General features: G+C 30.2%; 2 protein-coding genes across 2 annotated transcripts in view; one reads left to right on the top strand and one right to left on the bottom strand.

Moving 5' to 3' along the window:
• The first annotated feature begins 2,880 nt into the window (after positions 1-2,880).
• Positions 2,881-4,238, top strand: LOC134828781 (basic helix-loop-helix transcription factor scleraxis-like). Its single transcript, XM_063841768.1, has 3 exons — positions 2,881-3,023; positions 3,102-3,250; positions 4,111-4,238. Exons 1-3 carry the CDS (start codon positions 2,881-2,883, stop codon positions 4,236-4,238), a joined length of 420 nt encoding a protein of 139 aa, XP_063697838.1.
• A 14,741-nt stretch (positions 4,239-18,979) lies between these two features.
• LOC134828780 (dendritic arbor reduction protein 1) overlaps positions 18,980-22,084 on the bottom strand; it is a 63,687-nt gene continuing 60,582 nt past the window's right edge. Inside the window, exon 6 of the mRNA XM_063841767.1 lies at positions 18,980-19,167. Within this exon, the coding sequence (XP_063697837.1) occupies positions 18,980-19,167 (188 nt within the window). The remainder of the gene's footprint in view (positions 19,168-22,084) is intronic.

Here is a 22,084-nt window from a genome sequence, read left to right as displayed (position 1 = left end):
TTAAATTTTCAAACTAAATTCGAATAACTCAAATTATATTTTTGACAATAGATTTATTCATATAATTGTTATTTTACCAACGAAAAAGTAATACAGTTCACCAGTGCAAACATTTCTATTTTAAGTAAATTCTTGTGTCAAATATATTTTTGCAATAAAAATTTCTTTCTTAATCCCTTTTTGTTTTTTTATAAACACATTACAAGGAGGCTTTATTGTGTATTTGGTTTCCCTTATCTTTTACGACGTGACATACTCTGAATTCTTTTTGAACGTGATACTTTGTAGGAAATATTATAGAACGTGCGCATTCTCGTTATTTGATATATTCTCATTATTGCTATAAAAAGGAGTACTTTTGTTTGAAATCATTCAAAAGTGTTTTGAATTGGTTAGGAGCAGCAAACAGTAATACCAACAAAAAAATGCGTTCACTTGCAATTTTAGCTTCGTTAGCTTTATTTTTTACAATACAAGTATCAGCGAAAAAAGATCTTTCACCAAAAGATGAAGGGCTAATAGGCTTGCTTAAATTCGCTTGTGGTAAAATATTGTTTACAGTGTTTCTTTCGTCTACTAATTTTTTGGTCATTTTGAAGGAAAAACTAATAGCTACCCACCGAATTGTGACAATAAAATATGTAATGAATATTGTTTAAATATGTTCCAGTCAAAAGAAGGAGAATGTGTAGCCAATAATGTCTGTCAATGTGAACCGGGCGACGAAGGCAGTCTCTGTTACAAAGTTATTAATGAACAAGTTTTGCCAAATGTGGAAGAACTTTATGAACGGGGATCTATAGGATGTGTTCTAGGAAATCTTAATATGCAGCATGAATTAACCAAACAAATTATAATGTTTTTGTTAAAAATGAATGTACTTCCAAATGTTTTTGTTACTTTAGATGATTTATTGTTAAAATATTTGTATGATATATGCAATGATGGAAATGCAGCGTATTTGCCGTTTCTTTCGGTATTATCGTCTTTTTGTAATCAACAAGGATTGCGGAATGTATTGCCGTTAAAAATTCTATGATGCTACTGTGGTTCGGTTTGTGTGTTTTCACAAATATTTACTTATTTGCATAAAAGTACACATTTGAAATTTTTCCGAAATATATAAAAAAATTGAAAATACTTAAAATATAATCTTTATAATATAATTCTAACAGAAATGCGTAATTCTCGATAAAAACCTCTAAAGGATTGCATGATCTATCACCATTAATTATATTGAATCGCATAGCTGCAGTAACACACGAGTTATGCCTTATCTCGCACTTAAACGCTAATTTTGCGATCTAATTTAAGGAACATGCAATAAAATGTAATAGAATACCAGACTATTCCTGCCAGTAGTGATAAAGCATTAAAGCTTACGAGACTGTGTGTAAGATTAGAATATCAACATGAAAGCTCGTATTACGTCGTCTTATCTTGCATAAATTGCTACTGTGCATTTGCAGCTTGAAATTTGTCTTTTTTTCTTTCAGTATATTTTTGTATCAAAGTTTCTAATCAATTATATCGTGTTTCAGCCGTTGTTATTATGACATGGAGTTTTGTTTCTCTGAGAATATATTTATTTGTGACAAGCATCTGTTTTCCTAATTAAATTATTGTCTCAACGGCTTGCGCAGTGTATATTCATGTGAAAGTCTCGTAACGATGACACCTACACAAACAGTTTGTATGCCTTGTAATGTTTTGATTTGCGTTAAATACTTAAATCGAAGAGTTTCTAATTTAATGGACAAGGAATTCTCAGAATATCTGAAATTTTATTAGACTCGTTGTTTTTTTCCTATACCTATTGCGTAATATCTACTTTTAAATTTATAATTTTCTCACGTTTTTCAGACTTTAGCAAGTAAATGTTCTTAGTAGTAGTAGTAGTAGTATCTCTAATTAGGCAAATAATATTTCATAAAATGTTTCAAATGATTTATCAATAAACCATTTAGGTATAAGAAGATCATTATTTTATTCATTAATTGCTAAATTTTCCTTTTTTAGAACTTTAAAGTGAAATTCAGGATAGGTAATCTCCCAAAATGGGTAAACGAAATTTAAATATGGTGCACTTATTAGAGAATTTTTTCTTTTTTAAAATTGGACACATACAAACTCAAGAAAATATCACTTTTTTTTCAAGATAATTTCAAACTATTTTTTATTGAAAAATTCAAATTAATGAATGTTTTAAAAAAAATCTCTATATTTAATTTAGTTAATTAATTTTTAATTAAATCAAAAAATATGTATAAAAAATAAATATTCACAAAAGTTAATTTATTTTGATATTGATAGTTTATTAAAAAGGAAAAAGTCAAAAAATTTTAGAATATAGGTCATGCAAAATTGCACATTTCTTAGTTGAAAATATTTTATTTCTTAAAATCTCTAAAAATTTATTAATTATATAAGGCAATAGAAAATATTCGGTAAAAATCTTCGAGACTAAATTTGCCTAGTGAATATACCCAAAGTTAAAAGTACCACACATACAATAACATATCAGATTAACGCAATGATCGCAACTGATTATTATTTAATATTCCTTGTTTTTATTTTTTCTGTACACACATTTATTATTTTTTTATCTCAAAAAAGGAAGACGAAACATAAACAAACAGTAGCATTTACCAAACACATTAATCGTTTTTGTGTGTCTGTTCTTGAGAAAACATCTCTCATTGGAATGAATTGAACCCACAGACACTTGCGTTGTCAGATTAATATTTTTAAATGATGATGATGATGATGATCGCTAACTCTCATTACTATGACCCTTCGTCTGAAATATTAAAAAAAAATTAGTTCATTCTTGACTTTCGACACAAAAAGATCGTCGTAATGGAAATATCAAACTTTGACATGACAAATACCGAATATTTTAGCTGTGCGAGTGACGATTCCGCGCACTTCAGTGTAACGCTAACGGACAACTGGCTGGAATTCGATACGACAAATGGCAAGTTGATAGGAAAAGAACGATCGCACGCAAATGCCCGTGAAAGGTATCGGACACATAGGTAATAAATTCGTCGTGGATCATTTTTGTAGTTTAAAAATTAATTTTAATCATTTCTCAATAGAAATTTGCCATTTTTTAGTGTCAATTCGGCTTTTACCACGTTAAGGCAACTAATACCGACGGAACCGAAAAATCGGAAATTGTCCAAGATCGAAACTCTTCGATTAGCCAAAAGTTATATCGCACATTTGGGAGCAATTTTGGTCACAGGTATGAAATTTCTTTCGACAAAGTTCAAGAAACTTTTAGATTTTTTACCGCATTTCAATTTTTTTGAAAAAAATGCGGTATTGTGCTCGTGATGTCGTCCGTCCCTCCGTCTGTCTGTCCGTCCGTCTGTGTGGTGTGCCACTTTAACTTTGTTTGAATTAGCAGGTTTGGCGAATTCTTTTCAATTGACAGATTTGACAGCATATTTAAAAAAATTATCCGTTGGAAATTTAAATGAGTGTTCATCCGTTGGAAAATGTTGTCGATGAAAATTAGTGGAAAACATCGGGAAAACTCGGAAAATTCATGGAAAATCGGAAAATCTTGAAAAATTTCAAAATTTTAAAATGTTCAGGGGAGTCTCGCGAGTAACATGGAAAGTGAAAATTGATGAAAATTTTCGGGAAAACTCGGAAAATTCATGGAAAATCGGAAAATCTTGAAAAATTTCAAAATTTTAAAATGTTCAGGGGAGTCTCGCGAGTAACATGGAAAGTGAAAAATGATGAAAATTTTCGGGAAAACTCGGAAAATTCATGGAAAATCGGAAAATCTTGAAAAATTTCAAAATTTTAAAATGTTCAGGGGAGTCTCGCGAGTAACATGGAAAGTGAAAAATGATGAAAATTTTCGGGAAAACTCGGAAAATTCATGGAAAATCGGAAAATCTTGAAAAATTTCAAAATTTTAAAATGTTCAGGGGAGTCTCGCGAGTAACATGAAAAGTGAAAATTGATAAATATCTTCGGGAAAACTCGAAAAATTTATGAAAAATCATGGAATTGAACACATTGAAATGCGGTCAAGTCATTCGTTTTATACACGAATGCAATTCATTCTCGTTTTTGTATTATTTCCAGATGGTCTCGTGCGACAACCATGTCTTCAAAAACACAGGAAACTCTCCAAGCAGGTGCAGAATGGAAATGACCAAGAAACTTCTGAAAGGACTAATATCTGCACATTTTGTGTGTCGTATAAAAAGTAAAAGCGTTTTTTTTTTGAATTTTTATTTTTTTTAAAGTTGTAAGAGTTTCGTTCAAAAGTGTTACAAAAATAAAGAATAATAAAAAAGATTTTAATATATTTTATGTGACCACAAATGGTTGAATTATAATTATTTTTAATGTGGTTTAAATGATGGTGACATCAAAATTCGAGTTCATTCTTAGTTCACATGCTATTTTTAGCAAAATTTAGTAAAGGAAAGGAGAATTTCCTGTCAATTATTTTATTTTTCGAAATTTGTCAAACGCGTGTTGATGACTTGCGTTTTTGTGATGAAATTATGTTAAGAAGATTGGCACTTTTTTATTTAATTTTTTTATTTTATTCCTTTTTGGCGTGAAGTTATATTCGGAGTTTTATCAATCTAACTTGTTTCTTGCAAAAAAAAAAAGTGTTTTTTTTTTTTTTTAAAAACAGTCAATTTTTATTTGTCAGTGATTTCTTTTTATAAAATAATATTCATAGTTCAGTTCAGTCAGTGAACATCATCGGAAAATTTTTGCAACTATCCCTGGTCGTGACCAATACTAATTGCCTTACGTAGCGCCAAAGTTAAGTAACAAGAGCAATCAAGCCTCTGAAAACTCAGTCTGCGACTCCGGATTTCCCGGATTACTATAATGCATCATGCCAGTGCGTAAAAAGTGTACAAAAAACACACACTTACTTAACAGAAAAAAAAAGCAAAAAGAAAAAAAATTTTTAAGAAGCCTAAAAACTAAAAAAAGATAAAATAAACAAGGACTTGAGGAGTTCCATTGCTTATATCAAATCCTTAATGGAATAAAAAGGATGTTTTCGATGAATTGTTTGCACATTAATCTCCGCAAAAGATTGAATGTGCGGGTTCTCATGAGCAATGATTCCGTTAAAGAACTTTAGAGTGAGTCTCCTCGCAAATTGATCCAAATCTTCCATCTCTGTCATTTCGTGTACAGTTGCATTAGACAACTGCCGGTGAGTGACCGGGTGAGGACGCAAACACAGGACTTTCCTCAAAATTTTGTTCTGTACGATTTGTACTTTTGACATGTTAACGCGAGATGTTACATGCCATATCTGTATCGCATATGTCAGAACAGATCGAATAAATACCTTGTACAGTGCAATCTTATTTGTGGTTGAGAGACCACTGTCTCGCTTCAACAAGGGCTGTAACCTTCTAGTAACTTCATTTGCCCTTCTGATTGCACTTTGTATATGGAAGGAATAAGACAATTTGTTGTCTATCCACATTCCTAGCAATTTGAACTGTTCAACTCTCGCAATTTCCGTCCCATCGTAAGCTAAACTTAAACCCGGGGGCAACTTTCTCTTCCTGCTGAAGAGTACATGTTCCGTCTTTGACGGATTCACTCTGATCTTCCACTTTGCAAAGTAGTCGCGAAGAAGATCAAGGTGTTTCTGTACTCTAGCATATGCCACGGATGGGTGATGGGCAGAGCTTCGTACAGTTGTATCATCGGCAAACATCTCAAGTACCGTATATGCCAATGTTGGTATGTCGTACACGAATATAATGAATAACAGAGGTCCCAATACAGAACCTTCAGGCAAGCCCTGACAAAGTTCCATGACACGTGAAACGACGTCATCAATTGAGACCTTGAATTTTCTACCAAATAAGTAAGAGTGCAATAGTCGAATAATCGGCTTTGGAAACTCAAGTAGGATCAGCTTGTAAATGAGGCCTTTCAACCATACGGTATCAAAGGCCTTCATAATGTCGAGACTTGCGGCGACAACTGATCTACCTGAGTTTAAATTGTCTCTTACGTCATTGGTAAAACTTAACAGAGCATGGCACGTGGAATGACGATCACGAAAGCCAAATTGCCTGTGTGGAAGGATGTCCTTCAATCGCATTATGCCCTTGAGCCGACTGGCAATAATGCTTTCGCACACTTTACTTGGGATTGGCAATAGACTGATTGGTCGCTGACTTTCGGGAAGACCTGGTGGCTTACCAGGCTTGCAAATCGGGATCACTTTTGCAGTCTTCCACGCGCCTGGAAAATATTGAGTCGTGAAAATTGCATTAAGTATTGCTGTATAAAACAATAAGGCTCTTGCACTCAAGTTCTTAAACACCAGGCTCCTAACAGAGTCAAAACCAGGAGTGACCTCCGCCACATCGGTGGAAATCGGAGTTTCGTCACTTGATGGATCACTCAAATACTCATCCACTGTACGTGTCACATGATTGTTGTGTGCTTCACAACCCAAATTGTCGTTCAAAGAGTGAACTGCATGGAAGTGCTCGGCAAGACAGTTTGCCTTTGCCTCTGAGGAGTACGCCATGGTACCGTCTCCTGTGTCGAGAGGAGGAATGACGTTCTTGACGCCCGTAATTTTCCTCACGTGTTCATACACACGATTATCGTGTGGCCTCAGATTTTTCAGTTGATTCTTGGTCAAAATATCCCTATGCTTGTCGACACTTTCACGCACACGTCTCTGGAGGAAATTCAGGAATGATTTGATGTGTGCAAAAAAAAAGTGTAAAAAATCATCAAATCATCATTTTATTATTTAAAAAAAAATAACAATCCAATATTTTTTTGTGTTTTTAATTTTTTAAATATTATTATGACAATTGGCAAATAATTATTTGGAAAAAATAGTGAAAAGTTTTATCATTTTCCGTTCATCCCGTTAGTCAATTTTCGTTTGTTTTATGAATTTTAGACTTATTTCACTTTATTTTTGAGTTTTATTTAGAGCGGAATTACTAAAATTTCGGTTAAGCCCTTCAATTACCGCAAAACCACGACCTCCATCAATTTTGTATCTCGCAATTCCCGTGCTTTCCTAAGATTTTTTGCAATTTGTCTTCCAATGTCTTATGAACAATGGCGCGTGGCCGTTCTATTGTTCTTTTATGCACAATACAATAATTCATTCCTTTCGTTTTTCTCTCTGTTCCCTTCTTTTTTTTCGTTATTATTATTGATGCATCCACGAAACAAAACAAAAAATTAATATCGCAAAGAATACGACGAGAAAGAATAAGTGTGCGCCAAGAAAAATTATCTTTTGTACTTATTTATTTAAGTTGCAGTGCAAAAGGAGACGACGACGTCGACCGACGCGCTTTTGTTTCCAAGACGAGAGAGCGAAAGAAGAAAAAAACGTTGTGTGTGCATTTTTATGCGATATATAGAATAATAATAAAAATATCAAGTCAATTCAATTGTGTCGATGTGCGCGATTATATTTAAATGCAATTTATTTGTTGGTCCAACAAAGTAAGTTATTATTATGAGTTTCCTCTTTCCTCTCTCTCTCGCACGCTGTGTGCACCAAAAGATCGTACGAACGATGAGATTATGAGAAAATTTCTGCAGAAATTGACCTACGATGTGTGAGATTTGATTGTTAGCCAGAAACAACAATGTCTTCTATAAACAGAGTAAATTTTGTGAAAAATCTGAAAAACGACCATGCCTAACATGAACATCTAATTCAAACGGGACACAATATGAAACACTGTCCTCTGTAATTATTTCTTCTCTTATGCTTGTTCCTTGTGCAGCCACATTACCAATAATGTCTTCATAAAAAAATTACAAGCAATTTCCCACAATAACAGCGTAAAAAAAGGAACACATGTACGTTTGCCCTCTTTCTTGACCTTTTTGATGTCATCCAATTTTTGCGTTTTTTTTCGCATATTTACTTTAAAAAAGTTTAAAGTATTTTTATTGTGTTTATAAAACTGAAAAAAAAATCACAAAGGGGGTCTAATCGCTTAAATTATTATATTCACTTTATATTTCGTTGTTTTTTTTCTCACAAAATTTATTTCCTATCCGATATCAAGCAGCAGCTACGGACAAAATATGATCGAGCAGCGATTGAGAACACGACGTGTCGATTGTCTCTTCGTCTTAATTTAATAAATTATAGTTTAGACTGTGGTCAACCCGTATTTTTATTTCGAGACACGGCATGCATGTGTGAATTTGATATCTTTGTTAGTGGCTTTTGAGTTTGGATTTCTGTCGTCTTACTGTGTTTATCGAGAAATTGACATGTATTGAGGGAAATGTGATATCGTTTAATCCTTATAAGGAAAATTTTAGAAATTTATTAGATATCAAAGGCCGTTTTTCACGAACTTGAAGGTTTTTGTGCATCAAGTTTCAAAAGAGTAACGGTCTTTGTACCACATTTGAATAAATTTTGTCTTATCTAAATTGTTATATGGAAGGTAAAATATCTGCGAAATGTGAAAAAATAGGAAATTTCTAAAAAACTATTGTTTACAACTTTTATGATTGTTTTTGACTCAAAATAATCGAAAACTGTATTAAAACAAATAAATAACTGAGAAAAATATAAAAAAATAGTAAAAAAGGTAAATTCTTTTTCTTCATTAATTTTGTATTGAAAGACTTTGGGATTTGAAAAAAAAAATATTTTTTACAATTTTAAGACAAATTTTTAAATTTTTAACACAAAATCTATATTTTTGAGACAGTTTGATCACAAAAAGATTCTTAGCGAACCCGTGAATTTTGATAACTTTCATGGTGTCTCGCATGTGTCGAGACATAGATTTGTGATTTTAGCATAATTCTAAGAACTTTAACTTGATTCTTTATCTCTGATAAAAAAAGACCAAACTTATCTGGATTTTTAAGAATTTTAAAAGTATTTTTATTATAATCATAACATCTTACTTTTACTCTCAATTTGATTCCAATCACCTTAATTCTTCTGCTATTTTTGCATAACTATTATTATTATTTTTAAGCACCTTCTAAACAATAAAGGTCATTGAAATTATGATCACCGTATTGTATTTCTCTTTTGTATCTCAATGTAGCTCAAGTATGGCATACACATTGTTCTCATGTACATTTGTTTGAAATTGCGGTAATAATTCCAACGATCGATTATGTAAATTATACACCACAATCATCTCAATTTGATATTTTTGAAGATCAAGGAAAGAGAGTGAGTGAGACAATTCGATGGAAATGCAGTGACGTTGACAAATTCTTTTCTGGAATCGATACTGAGACATCTCTTTGCCTCGTTTTGATCATTTTAGTGAAAGCCCAGACATTTCCTGCCCCGAAATTTCAAGTGCCTAATCGAGTCAAACATGTAACAAGTATCGATCATATAATTATTATTACGATTTTTTCCTCAATCACGACTCCTATTCTTATATCTCTCCACATAACTGCGCGAATCGACTAGACTGCGAGCAACAACAATGCTAACAGTTTTTTTTGTTTGTTGTTTCGAAACATTTTTTTTTATTGATTCAAATTATGACTCTTTGCATGTAGCGTTCATTCGAGTGCCTCTCATGTATGTTTTATTAAATATTAACAATGTATTTACTTGTGTCTTTTATTTCTTTTTTTTTTGCTCTTTGATTTGTGATTGATGCAATTAACCTCATTATAATGCTTTAGCTATTATTGTTACTCGAAATGAGCTTCAAATAAATCGCTCTAATTTTTTTCCATCACAACATATCGCGCACGCAACTAATAAATCGAACACACATCCACCAAATCACTTTCCTTTGTTTACATTACCTTTGACCTCCGTCGCGTAGTCTGTAATTTGTCGTCATCGTTAAATTTTTGCGATGCTCTGTTATTATTTGCGTCTGTCTCCGGTGCGATTTGATGATGTCCGTACTTCCTTTGTGTCCTTTTGTTCCAAGGTGCTTCGAAAAGATGATCATTATTAACAAAGTTATTACGTTGATTGCTTTATGGGAGGTAGGAAGTGTGGGAATCGTGAGTTTCTAAAAAAAAGATATCACGTTTCCATAATTAGTTTCAATCAATATTTAGACTGATGACATCTTTTATCAAACATTGATTGGCGCCATTAGTTTTGTGGTTTTTGAAAATATTTATATATAAAAAACTAGTTTTTTTATTAGAAATAGATGCTACAAAATTATTTAAACGTTAAAGTTCAAGTTTGGTGACTGCAAATCGTTTCCATCCTCCTTGGTCTGGTCCCTGTTTCAAATCCGCCAAAGACTTTGTCTTACTAATTTTCGTTTCATAATAATCTGCTCTCGTAACAGTTGGAAGGTCTGACGATATTTTGTACAAATCTGGCAGTTCTTCAAACATTCGGAATGATTGTTCAATAGTTATTTTCATGAATGGGACTGAAAGATTCTAAAAAACAATTTTTTTTAAAGAAAATTAAATTAAAAAAATGTTTTTTTTATACTTTTTGAAAAATTTTCTCAGAAAACTTTTCAAAAAATTGAAGAGCTTACCTTCAAATTGTTTCCATGGCGTATAATTACATTGATTAAAGCATCAGACGCAAAATGTTCGATTTTCTTACTGAAACCATAAAGTTTCAACGTCCGCAACTCTGGAAGTCCTTTTAAAATTTCTATGAATATTTTCTCCAACGTGACTTCATCCTGGTAATACAGCATAGATGCGATTGTCAAGTCCAAATGTTTCAAATTTGGATATTTCTTAGCCAATGAGAGTACATCAGACTTCGTAATCGCCGAAAGATGATTAATAGTAATCGATTCTAATAGATTTGGCTGATGAGCAACGACATGTTCAAATGGTTCGTTTAATGCTGGGATTTCTTCATGATGAATTATTTTTATTTTTTGGAGTTGTGGCATGTATTTTGTGATTATTCCAAGTACCTCGCTGCTAACTGAGTCTCCATGTATTTCAAAGTTTTCGAGATTTGAAAAACTTTTTGCAATTGTTTCAAAACAAACGGCACAAACTTCGCTTTGATTGCCAAAATAAATGGCTAATTCTTTCAAATTTTTGTTTTCTATTAAATTGTGTCCGAAAAAACATCCTTTTGGATGTCTGTATGACAATCGTACCAACAAACTTTTGAGATTTGTAAAAGGTTTAAGCCATCCGAAGGTTGTGATGCACCGATAAAATTGAACAGACATATTTTGAATTCTTTCTTGAAATTTAAATACAACAAAGTTCGAGCAACTAACACTGACATTCGACAATTGCGTTTGACTCTGACACACCTGATGCAGTAGTTTGTATTGGAACTCGGATGAATGGAACGAAAATTCTTCCAGTTGAAGTTCCTTTAAGTTTTTAATAACGGAAAGAATTCCTTGTTTCAATGATTCACATCGAATTAAGTCCCAATTGATGTGCATTCCTTTGATGACGCTTTCATATTTACGCAAAAATGTCGTTAAATTATTTGTAGTAGACATGTCAGCAAAATTGGAAATGTAGATTTTTTTCAATTTTGGAAGCAGTCGAATTGTTTCAGCGAATTCGGGTAGTTCTCCTGTGCTCACCGTTTGTACCCGTAGTTCTTCCAAATCCTGCAAAGCTAGTATCAAGTCGCTTCTCCTCAACTTGGTGCAAGTTTCGACTTTCGGAATCACTAATTTTTTTAAATTCTTCAATTTTCCTATGAATTCTGCATATTCAAATGGTAAAGCGTTCACATAATTTACTGTGCTGATATCCAAACATGTTATGTTCTCGAAACGTTCGGTAAAGCGTGAAACGTTGCCGGACCAAAAACATTCAATTCCGAATCGCAAGGAGTTGTATTTGACGGGTGAATCCAAAAAAAGTTTTGCTGGATACAAATTGTCGTCGATAACACAATTATTGAAGAACAATCCTTTGAGATCATTTGAGAATTCATGGCTCGTTCGAAGAAGATGTAGCCACCGTCGACAAACAAACTGGCACTGGATTCGGCATTTAGATGACAAATTGGTAAATATTTCGATCAGCAACTAAAATTAAAAAAAAAAATATTAAATTAAATTTTAGAAAAATTATTAAAAATTATTTTTTTTTGTAAAATATTTTAGGCAAAATAATAATAAAATAGTTCTAAGCCTACTTCATCAAATAAATCGTTCATGTCGTCAAAAATATTTAAGGACACCGGATTCAAAAAATAAAATTAGTAAACTTATCACAAGCACTCCAGATACTAAACTGACAAGAAATGCAAAGTTAAGGTATGAAAAATTACTAAATGAGTCATTTCGAACCTCAGGTATATAAAAAGTTGTTTTTTATGTGAATCTGTTCTTGAAAATGCTTGTATTGACATAACACAGTTTGTTTGTGTATTTTTTACCAAATTCAAGTGTGATTCAACTTGGTGCCATTTTTTGTACATAAAAAGTCCATTATACCCCTAAAAATGTTGTAAAAATCTAAAAATAAATAAACGTAAATTTATATAAAAGTATCTGGGCTTAAGTAAGATTCTTTTTGAAGTTCATACAAATTTTTCCATTAGTATATATTATTCCAATGAATAATTTTAAATGAAAAACTTCAAAAATTACAATTTTAATACTTTAATATGGGATAATTTAGTAAGTTGATATTTGAGCTAAATTGATAAATTTATTTCTAAGCCACTTATACATAACCATATTTTAATGAATTTTTAGTAGTATTTTTATTTTGTCATAATTAGGCAACCTTATGAAAGTTTTTTTAACTCCAAATAGAGTCTAAGATAATATTCTTGAATTTCATATGATGCGGACTAAGAAAAAATAATTATATGTCTAATAAAACAATAACTTGGCAAAGATAAACATCAGTATGACAAACACAACCCTCCGTAAAATAAGGTAATTAATTAATTCAATTAGAAAATAATTGCATGAAACCGATAATCTACACATTCGATAAATTCTTACACACACGTTACTTTAAAATATTCATCAGATTACAGCTCTAAAATAATTTACTAATTATGATAAATGCATGCAATCGATATATGTTCGTCGAACATGTTTTTTACTTGCATGCCAAATCAGTCTAGAAATGCACGTATCTAATGCAAAAAATAATCGAAATAAATAAATAAAATTGCTAATAAATAATAATAAATTAATAGTTGAATAAACAAATGTGTGTCATACTGTTTTGCATATATAGCTCGTACGGTGTTGTTGTTGTTGTAATTGTTTTGAATTTATAAGGAAAAAAAAAAGTTGCTGCAAATATACATATTTTTTGTGTTCCGCAGTTTTGAAACGAAATTATTAGTTGATCAAGGATTTTCTCCGGAACTCTTTTGTTTGTACTTGTAGTTCACACCTCAGCTCGTTAAAACTTCCGTAGGTCGCTTCCAGCACAAACGCGATATCAAACAAATTAATTACTAACCCGCTGCTTTGCGACACAATTTTCACACACTCGTCGTCGTGGAGGAGAGGCGTCTCAACTCAAACACAAGAAGGGCTATCATTAACTCTTGAATCCCACACAAGTCTTTTATTTATTTACACGTTCAGCATTTGCCATAGATGACAAAATTATAATAATAATAATAATTTTTGCTTGTCATAACAGAATACTGCTTTAATTAAAAGTCTGACAAAGTCATCATAGAAAATTGGCGAAGACACACCGAAAAATGCATAAAATTCATCAATATTGTTGCAATTCATGCTGTGCATATGAATGAGATTTATGCAAAATTTCAACTAACTATTTTTCTGTGAATGTGTGTTGTGAGTTTGAAGGAATTTTTGATTGGCAAAACAATTCAAATAAATTATCACACTTTTATTGAATGTGGCAAACAGTTGCAAATGCACACACAATCGTAATAAATAATTGAATTAAGAAAATGAATCAGAATTTTTGTGTGTGCATAGACGAAAATTAAGGGCACTATTTGAAGGAAATGCAAAAAATCTTGCCTGTGGCAATTGTAAAGCGCTCCTATTTTGGTCTCGTGCAAGGTTCGGCAAAATTGCTTGACGACATTCTAACAAAAACAGTCTGCATACAAAACGAAAAACGTTTGAAATCACACTAAAAACCAATAAAATAAAATAATGCCATTCAAATAAATGTCATAAGTCATTCGACAAAGCATTTGTCTCAGAACAGCCAGTAAGCAGCTGGAGTTCATGCCTCGCGTAATTATTCATCATACACATTTTGTACCAAGCAACTCGTGTTTGTAAAAGTAAAACTAATGTTCTGTCTTAGTTACGCACGTTATTTATTCGAGTTATTTTTCTCTAAGGCAAGGACAATTTTTAAATAATTTCTCATTATTTTAGTCAAAAAACGGGAAAATACTGGAGCTTTCTATAAAACTTTCTAGAACTTTCTATATTGTCATGAGAAAAAAATATTTTGGCAGAAACGCTAAGTAGTTCAGTAAAAAAATTATTTCTTTAGTAATTCTTTGACAAATTAAATTTTTCTAAAAAACAATTTTAAGCAAAAATTTTTGATCATTTTTAATAAATATTTTTAGATTTTTAAATTATTTTTATTTTTAAATTTTTATGAAAAAAAAAAAATTATCAAAAGTTTCACAGTTTTAATTTTGAAATTCAAAAAATTTTCATTTCATTTGTCAAATTTGTTCAAAATATCGAAAACAATAAAATATTTTAATTTTTAAATTTTTTTAATTACCCCTGTGATTTTCTGAAAAATTAATTAAGATGAAATGTGAAACATTTTTTAAAATTGTACTTGCCTTAGTTCTATTATGTGCGAGACTGGGAAAATAGAAAGGACACAAAGTATCAAGTTTCACACTCTTGTAAATTATTTGCATGCTAAGCGTGTGTTAGAAGTTAATCATTCAATTATTGACATATTTGAGCTGATTCAATTTATATCACGTAATTTTTTTTTTGTCAAATCATGAATCAACTTTTTCTCATCTAATGGGCAAAAACAAAAAATGTTTGGATTGTGCAACATCGCACAATATCAATATTGCCCCAAGAACATTTTCTATTTAAGCGCGATGGCGTGGGCGATGCCTCTTTTATAATCTCATCGCGTATCGTACATGTAATAATGAGCAAATCTTTAATAATCTCTAATAAATGAACTTATGGTACACTATGCGAACAACTGTTTTTTTCTGCAATTGCATCATATCTGCTTACTTATTGAATGCGACAACGAATTGCTTGTTTTGCGTTACATTCACGCAGAGTTTCGCTGCACTTTTAATGAAATCGTTGTTTAATTTATATTTTTCAAAATTTCACACAACATTCGGATGGAGAAGACACATCCGAGTAATTATAATGTAAAAAAGCGAACGATCGGGTGATGTACAGATGCAAAACGCTTTTAATTCAAAAATTAATTGTAGGCAAAATGAATGTGAAGTTTAAACTTTTAAAGCACGTTATATGTAGTGATCTAAAGGAAATGAATATTTTTGTTGAAAAAACTAATGTGACTTCGTGATTTTTTATTGCTAAAAAGTGGTGAGAAGCAAGCAATGTAAACTCTGCTGGTGAGTTTTCGTAATTATTCAATGAATAAGGCAAATAAATTTAATACTTTAATTTTTTGTCGCCACCCCCCGATGTCAGGAAAAAAATTGACATTTTTTAAATAAAAAATTATCAAAAATTACAATTTCCATATAATTATACAAAAAAAAAACTCAAACAAGATATTTCCAATTGATATTGAAATGAGAAATTTTTTGAGTCACGTGACCAAAATTAATTTCTTATTTTTGAAGATTTTCTTTGATTTTTCTTAACTTTTAAGTTCAAATTTTATTTTTTACTTACATTTTGATACTCTTACATTTTTAATTTTATTATTAAATAGTTATTAATTAATTAACAAAGTAAATAAAATAGTTATTTTTTCTTTTCAAAAATTTTTGACATTATTTTTATCTTTTCATTTAAATCGTTCTAAATTTGAATTATTGTTTGTAATTAAACATCTCAAACTTCACACTCGATTCTTACGAAGCTTCAATAAAGAAATCATGTTCCTTTAATTACAAGCAAAAAAATGTGAAATAAAACGCATTAAAAATGAATTACAACCGCACAATTCAAGTAGCTCATAAATTTGTTGTTAATTTTATGATGTCTACTTCTGTGAACATTATTCTTGTTATTGTGGGCAATAAAACTAAAAATTGTGTGAGACAAATCAAACGCTCTATGACTCATTTCGCAGTGATGTACTGACAAAAATTCAAATTTTATCCATAAAAATTATTATTCCCGCAAATTGATGGACCTCCAGCGAGCCTAATCCGAAAACGATGATGGCAAAAACACGTTTCACCAATATTTCATTCATAAATTTCTCGTAGAAAAAAAAAACGAATTAGTTGTCAATCAATGAATGAAATAAATATTCCGATAGATCTCTCGTAAAAAAAATATAATACTGTCTTGTACCAAAAATAGGAAATGTCTTGTTATTATTGTGTTATTTTATCATATCACCATGAAACTGCTTGTGGCGCGTCGAAGTTTATTGAAAAGAAATATCTGAAAAAGATAAATAAAAATTATGTTAATTTCAAATTTATGTTAAAATACTTTGATCGATACACGTTATTTTTTTTTTCTTTATTGGACTTTGCTTTGTATGACAAAAATAATCGAAAAATAAAACGGAAAAAATAGTTTGATACTTAATTATATTCAAAATTGGTCGATTTCATTCTCAAAAAGAGCAAGAGACAACTTTAAACGAGAATGAGTCAGCAAATGATCTATCATGCTAGGGTGACGCCATGTCAAAGGTTCTCAAAAACATGAATATTCCGAGTTTTTCGACTTTTGGACACCTTGTAAGGCAACGCCAAACAAAAAAATAGTAGTACTGTTATATTTATAAATTTATTACCTTCTATATATTTTTTTCTATTTTTACTTTTTTTTTCCTCCTTTTGACTAGCCATAGTGTGAACTTAATTTACAATTTAATGATAATATTTTAATGGATACAAGCTAATATTTATAAATAATGTTGCTGTACCATTACAAAACACGAGCCGAACATTCGAAATGGGGATTTATAATAGCCGATGGTAGTAATAAATCAGCGACATTCGGCTTATCATAAGTGCCGAAGTGCTCTTTGCATTGGAATAAAAAAAATGGAATCGATTAAAATTATGTCATTCGCATGATCGTGATTATCTCATCAACTCATGCGCGATCAACAATAGAAAAGTCAATAAAAGCAAATCGATTATTGTTTGTGTTTTTTTAATTCTCTTCATTTATAATTCCTTTCATTTTCAATCGAGCAACGGAAAAAAGTACACTTAAAAAAATAAAACGACAACAAGTATCAATTGACCACACAGTTCATCATGTTAATCGTGATTGAGACCTGAGTCAAGTAGATTGTCATGGTATTAAATGAAATTGTCGAGATCTCGTTGTTTTCGCAAAGCTTTTTTTATTTCGTTCGCCGCTAAGTTGCATTGAAAGAGCAAAAGAATGGATGGACGCAACCTTGACATAATCATCATAAACATCGTTATTAATGCGGTGGAATTTATGTATTTATGATTCGATCATCACTCACATAAATCAAAGACTTTTGTACAAATAAATAACAATAAAAGAGCATTAATCGAGACATTAACTAAGCAGCGTTAATTTATTGTCTACGGTTACGAGTGTAGTGAGAACCAGTTTTTGGCTATTCAAAAAATATATGAATGAATTCTTTGAAATATTTTTAACTTACCTTAGATATTATTTTAAAATTTTTAATAAAATAAAATATTTAAATTTTTAAATAATTTTTTGCTTTATTTTAATTTTCTTTCAATATTTGATACTGTTTTGATTCTATGTAACACACTAAAATACAATTACATTGACATTATTTATTTTATTAATAACTATTTAATAATATATTCATTAAAAATAATAAAATTTAACGTTACATTTTAAATACTTATTGATTAAGTTTTAGATAAAATTGAGGGAGAGACAGCAATACTTGTGTTAAAGAACTTGGTAAAAATTTTCACACATTTTTCTTCTTATAAATAAATTATACGTAAATATATTTTTAATTTTGTTCGGAATTTGAGATAAAAATATGAATGTCACACATTTATACATTTATGCTTATTTTATTGTACAACACTGAGATAATTTTCATATATTTATATGTATTTTTGTTAATAATATTTTAATATTTCACGCGACAAAATACTAAAAATTAAAATTATTTGTGCTATCATACTAAAAATGCCTCTTTGATGTACTTCACAATCATTGTCTTCTTATAAATAAATACATTTAGTTAAATATTTTATGTACAAACAAACAAAAAAAAAATTAGTAAAAAAATACATGTATGATAGTAGAGAGACAGAAAGAGAGAAAAAGTTCTTAGAACTAAATAAATGTTTAAACCAATAATTTATTTAAATGCTTTTTTTGTGATTTCTTGTTTGTTATATTAGATTTTTTTTTAAATAATATAAAATTGCATGTGATTTTTTCTGACGACTTAAAAATTAATGGCAACTTAAGAACACGTATATTTTATTTTATTATTTGAACTGTACATTAAAAAGTATCCAATAAAAAAAATGTATTTCAAAATAATTTATTTGTTTTTTTTAATATAGAAATTTAATTTTATTAAAAGAATAAAAAAGGAACATCAATAATAAAAACAAAATTATCTGAAAAACTTTGAGCTTATATTTTAGGAATTTTAAAAATCCGATTTTGCTTTAAATTTTGACATTTATAGTACATCAATATTTTGTTTAATATATTTATATTTTGTTTTTTTATTACTTTACAACAAACAGACTACGTTTTTTGTGAGGGAGCAAATTTTTTTTGAGTCAAGTATATTAATTTTCTAATTTTACTTGTTCATGAGAAAAGTTGTAAATTTTGATTAGAACCGAAACAGATAAATTATAATTTAAGGTACAGGATTTTTTTTATTTATTTTTGGGCAAATGTCTTTTCATGTGTAACGCCAGGTGATCACTTCGTGCAAAACTGCGCTCGCAAACGACACATTTGAAAGGCTTGGCTCCTGTGTGTTTTCGATAATGTCGCGTTAACTCGTCCGATCTAGCAAAGCGCCATTCACATTCCGGCCATTGACATGTGTATGGTTTCTCACCTAAAAAAAAAGAAAAAAATTAATATTATGAATATTTTGTTTATTAAGAAGCTTGCTGGAATAGAAACTGGCTTCATCATCACCATCATCATCGACATCAAGAAATAGAAAAACTTCCGCATTTCTAGAATTTAACTTAACTGATCGATATAATTAAGTCCATTATTATTATTATTATTAAAAGTATTTTTTAATATTGTATATTGTATAATAAAATAATATAAATATTTACAAACATGTGAATAACTAACTAATCGAATCAACAGCACGCGGTGGACGACGACGACGAAAGTTAATCCATTCCATTTGAAACCGATATTGTTCACTTATGACAATTAGTTATTAACTCGCATTAATTTATAACATAAAAAGCTTGTCTATTACAATAATTCGAACGCATTATAATTATTATTATTGATTGTTGTTATTGATCCACATTCATTCATGTTGATTTTTATTGTTGTTGTCTTTGGCTTTAATGCAATTTTAAACGATCATAAATCAAAAAGGTAACGTTAAGTTGGTTGTCGCGTAAAAAATTGAAGTCATTGACGAAAATCTGGTAATTAATATCGTTTGTGTTGAAATTATTTTAGTTCCGTTTTCCTGGTGCATGAAAGACACATTAAAATATTGTCTTCTCAAGTCGATTGAAAATGATTCCGAGTTATGATATAAATTTTAATTTGATTGTTTGGTTTACGTTTTAGACTCAGCGTAAATTATTGGTACCAAATTCAATATTATAAAATTTATTAGTAAGACCGCTTCAAATTAGTTTGGAATTTTTTTATGAGTGAAAAAAGGCGAAAGTTTTGGAACACTTTTTCATATGAAAATACATACTAAATTTTAATTTTATTGTTAAAAATTATTTTATTCCGGTACGAAATTTTTAAATTATAAAATTATAATTTAAATTAAATAATTAAATTTAAATAAAATTATTATATAATTAATTATATAAATTATTTTAAAACTAAAATAAACTAAATTAAAACTAAATGATTTTTAATTAAATAAAAAATCAATTTTTTAACAGTTATTTAAAAAAAATGTTCTGAGTGTTCGAAATATTCAAAAGAATAAAAAAAAATAACGCTCAAAAAAATTTTTTATTATATAAAAATTGTTTCAAAACATTCCAAAATAATTTTTTTCTGGCAAAAACTTCGAATTAATTTTGAAGCGGCCTAAGATACTAGAAAAATGTTCAGTATATGAGTCAAAAATGAAACAATTTTCAAAGATTAACCTCTAATTGCTTGCAAGGTTAATCGATTGTTTTAAATTAATCCACATACGAAGCATAAAAACTCATGTCTAACAGTACACAAATACATTGCTGAAGCGATCAATACACATTTTTCGATGCATTTATAAAATATTACATGCAAAAGTTACAACGTTGGGGAATGAATGTAGTAATAATTGAAGTTTTAATATTGCACACCGTGGTCGACGTCGTCGTCACTCTGTGTATGCTCCTTCATTAAATTGCTTTTAAATAACATTATTGTACATTGCATTGTTTGTCTATTATTTATTATTACTTATTAAACAACTCAACTTATCTGGAAAACATCATTCATCGTTTATTGTCTCTCTACGCTCCGGTATCCGAGACATGTCTACCATATTAGTACTTTATTATCTTGCATCGATCGTTCAATTATTCTACACAAAGTTTTGTCATGCTCATGTGCTACGAGTGCCGCGGTGCTCTATATAAAAATTATATCACGGAAAAAAATTAACATTTTATTATTTTATTAAATTGAATTCAGGGCGCTTAAAACACTCGCAAGCAACTACGCGAGGTTAAAAGGGAGGTTTGACTAATCATTTGTCTTTTATGATAAAATATTTTTTATAATAACGAGAAAAAATCGCATGAAAATGACGCTTGAATAGGATTTTTATGTAGATTATCTTGTCTGGCGGCGAGTGTTGTGTGCGCAAGTACGCGAGTGTTAATAAAAATGATTAAAATTCATTTAGCTAGAGTGTTTCAACGGACGCGAGAAGCAAGAAGTGGAAGAAAAAAGTGTCATAAATGGAGTAAAAAGTCTCCATTCAAACGTCAATCGGCATAGTTGGTGGTAATGCAAGTAACGTCCTTGTTGGAATGACTTCTAAGATTTCTAACTGGCTGCCTTTGAACGAGTAACGAGAAAATCGAAGAGACATGCTGCATAAAATGTTGCCAAGCTCAACGTTACGTAACGAAGTTCCTAATAAATGTATGAAAAAAAATTAAAATTTATGAAATACTCCAAAGTTGTGATTGAAATGCAATTTGCATACAGTCGTTCATCATTTGACATATAAATAACCTCATATATCACAATTTTTTTTGTTTTATTTTATTAAATTCATAACAACAAACACATCATAGAAGAAAAAAATATTACAAACAAAAGACTTAAACATGCACAACCAACCCGGAAAATAAATCAATTTTGCATGGACAATTTTTTTCGCCGTTGTTAGCTCGTTTCAGGCATTTTGACATGCATTTCACTCGAAACACGTAATGTTAAAACTTGTAAAAAATTTATGAAATGAAACAGAAATTCTTATGAAATGTCATCGTTGTTGTTGTTGTCGTCGTCGTGGAATATAATTGACATATCGTGTGACATTCTTCTTTGATTTTCTCACACACAGAACGTAATTCGATAAATCGTCTACGTCTGAGGAGAAAAAATGAGCACTTATAAGCGACAGTCAATTATTGTTAGTATTTTTTTTTCATATTATTAAAAAATTATTATTAACGGCGCGGTTCGGTGATGTGGTATCGCACCATCATATTTTTTCTCATATACATTTCCGAGGTAAATGCATTTAATGAGTTTGAATTGAATCAAAATGGCCAATGGCAAAATAATGATGTGATAAAAGATCGCGCATT

Source organism: Culicoides brevitarsis, chromosome 2 (assembly GCF_036172545.1).
Source record: "Culicoides brevitarsis isolate CSIRO-B50_1 chromosome 2, AGI_CSIRO_Cbre_v1, whole genome shotgun sequence".
In the NCBI taxonomy this organism is placed as follows: Eukaryota; Metazoa; Arthropoda; class Insecta; order Diptera; family Ceratopogonidae; genus Culicoides; species Culicoides brevitarsis.
Note: the sequence above shows the minus strand (reverse complement) of the source record. Positions and strands in the feature narration are given on the sequence as shown.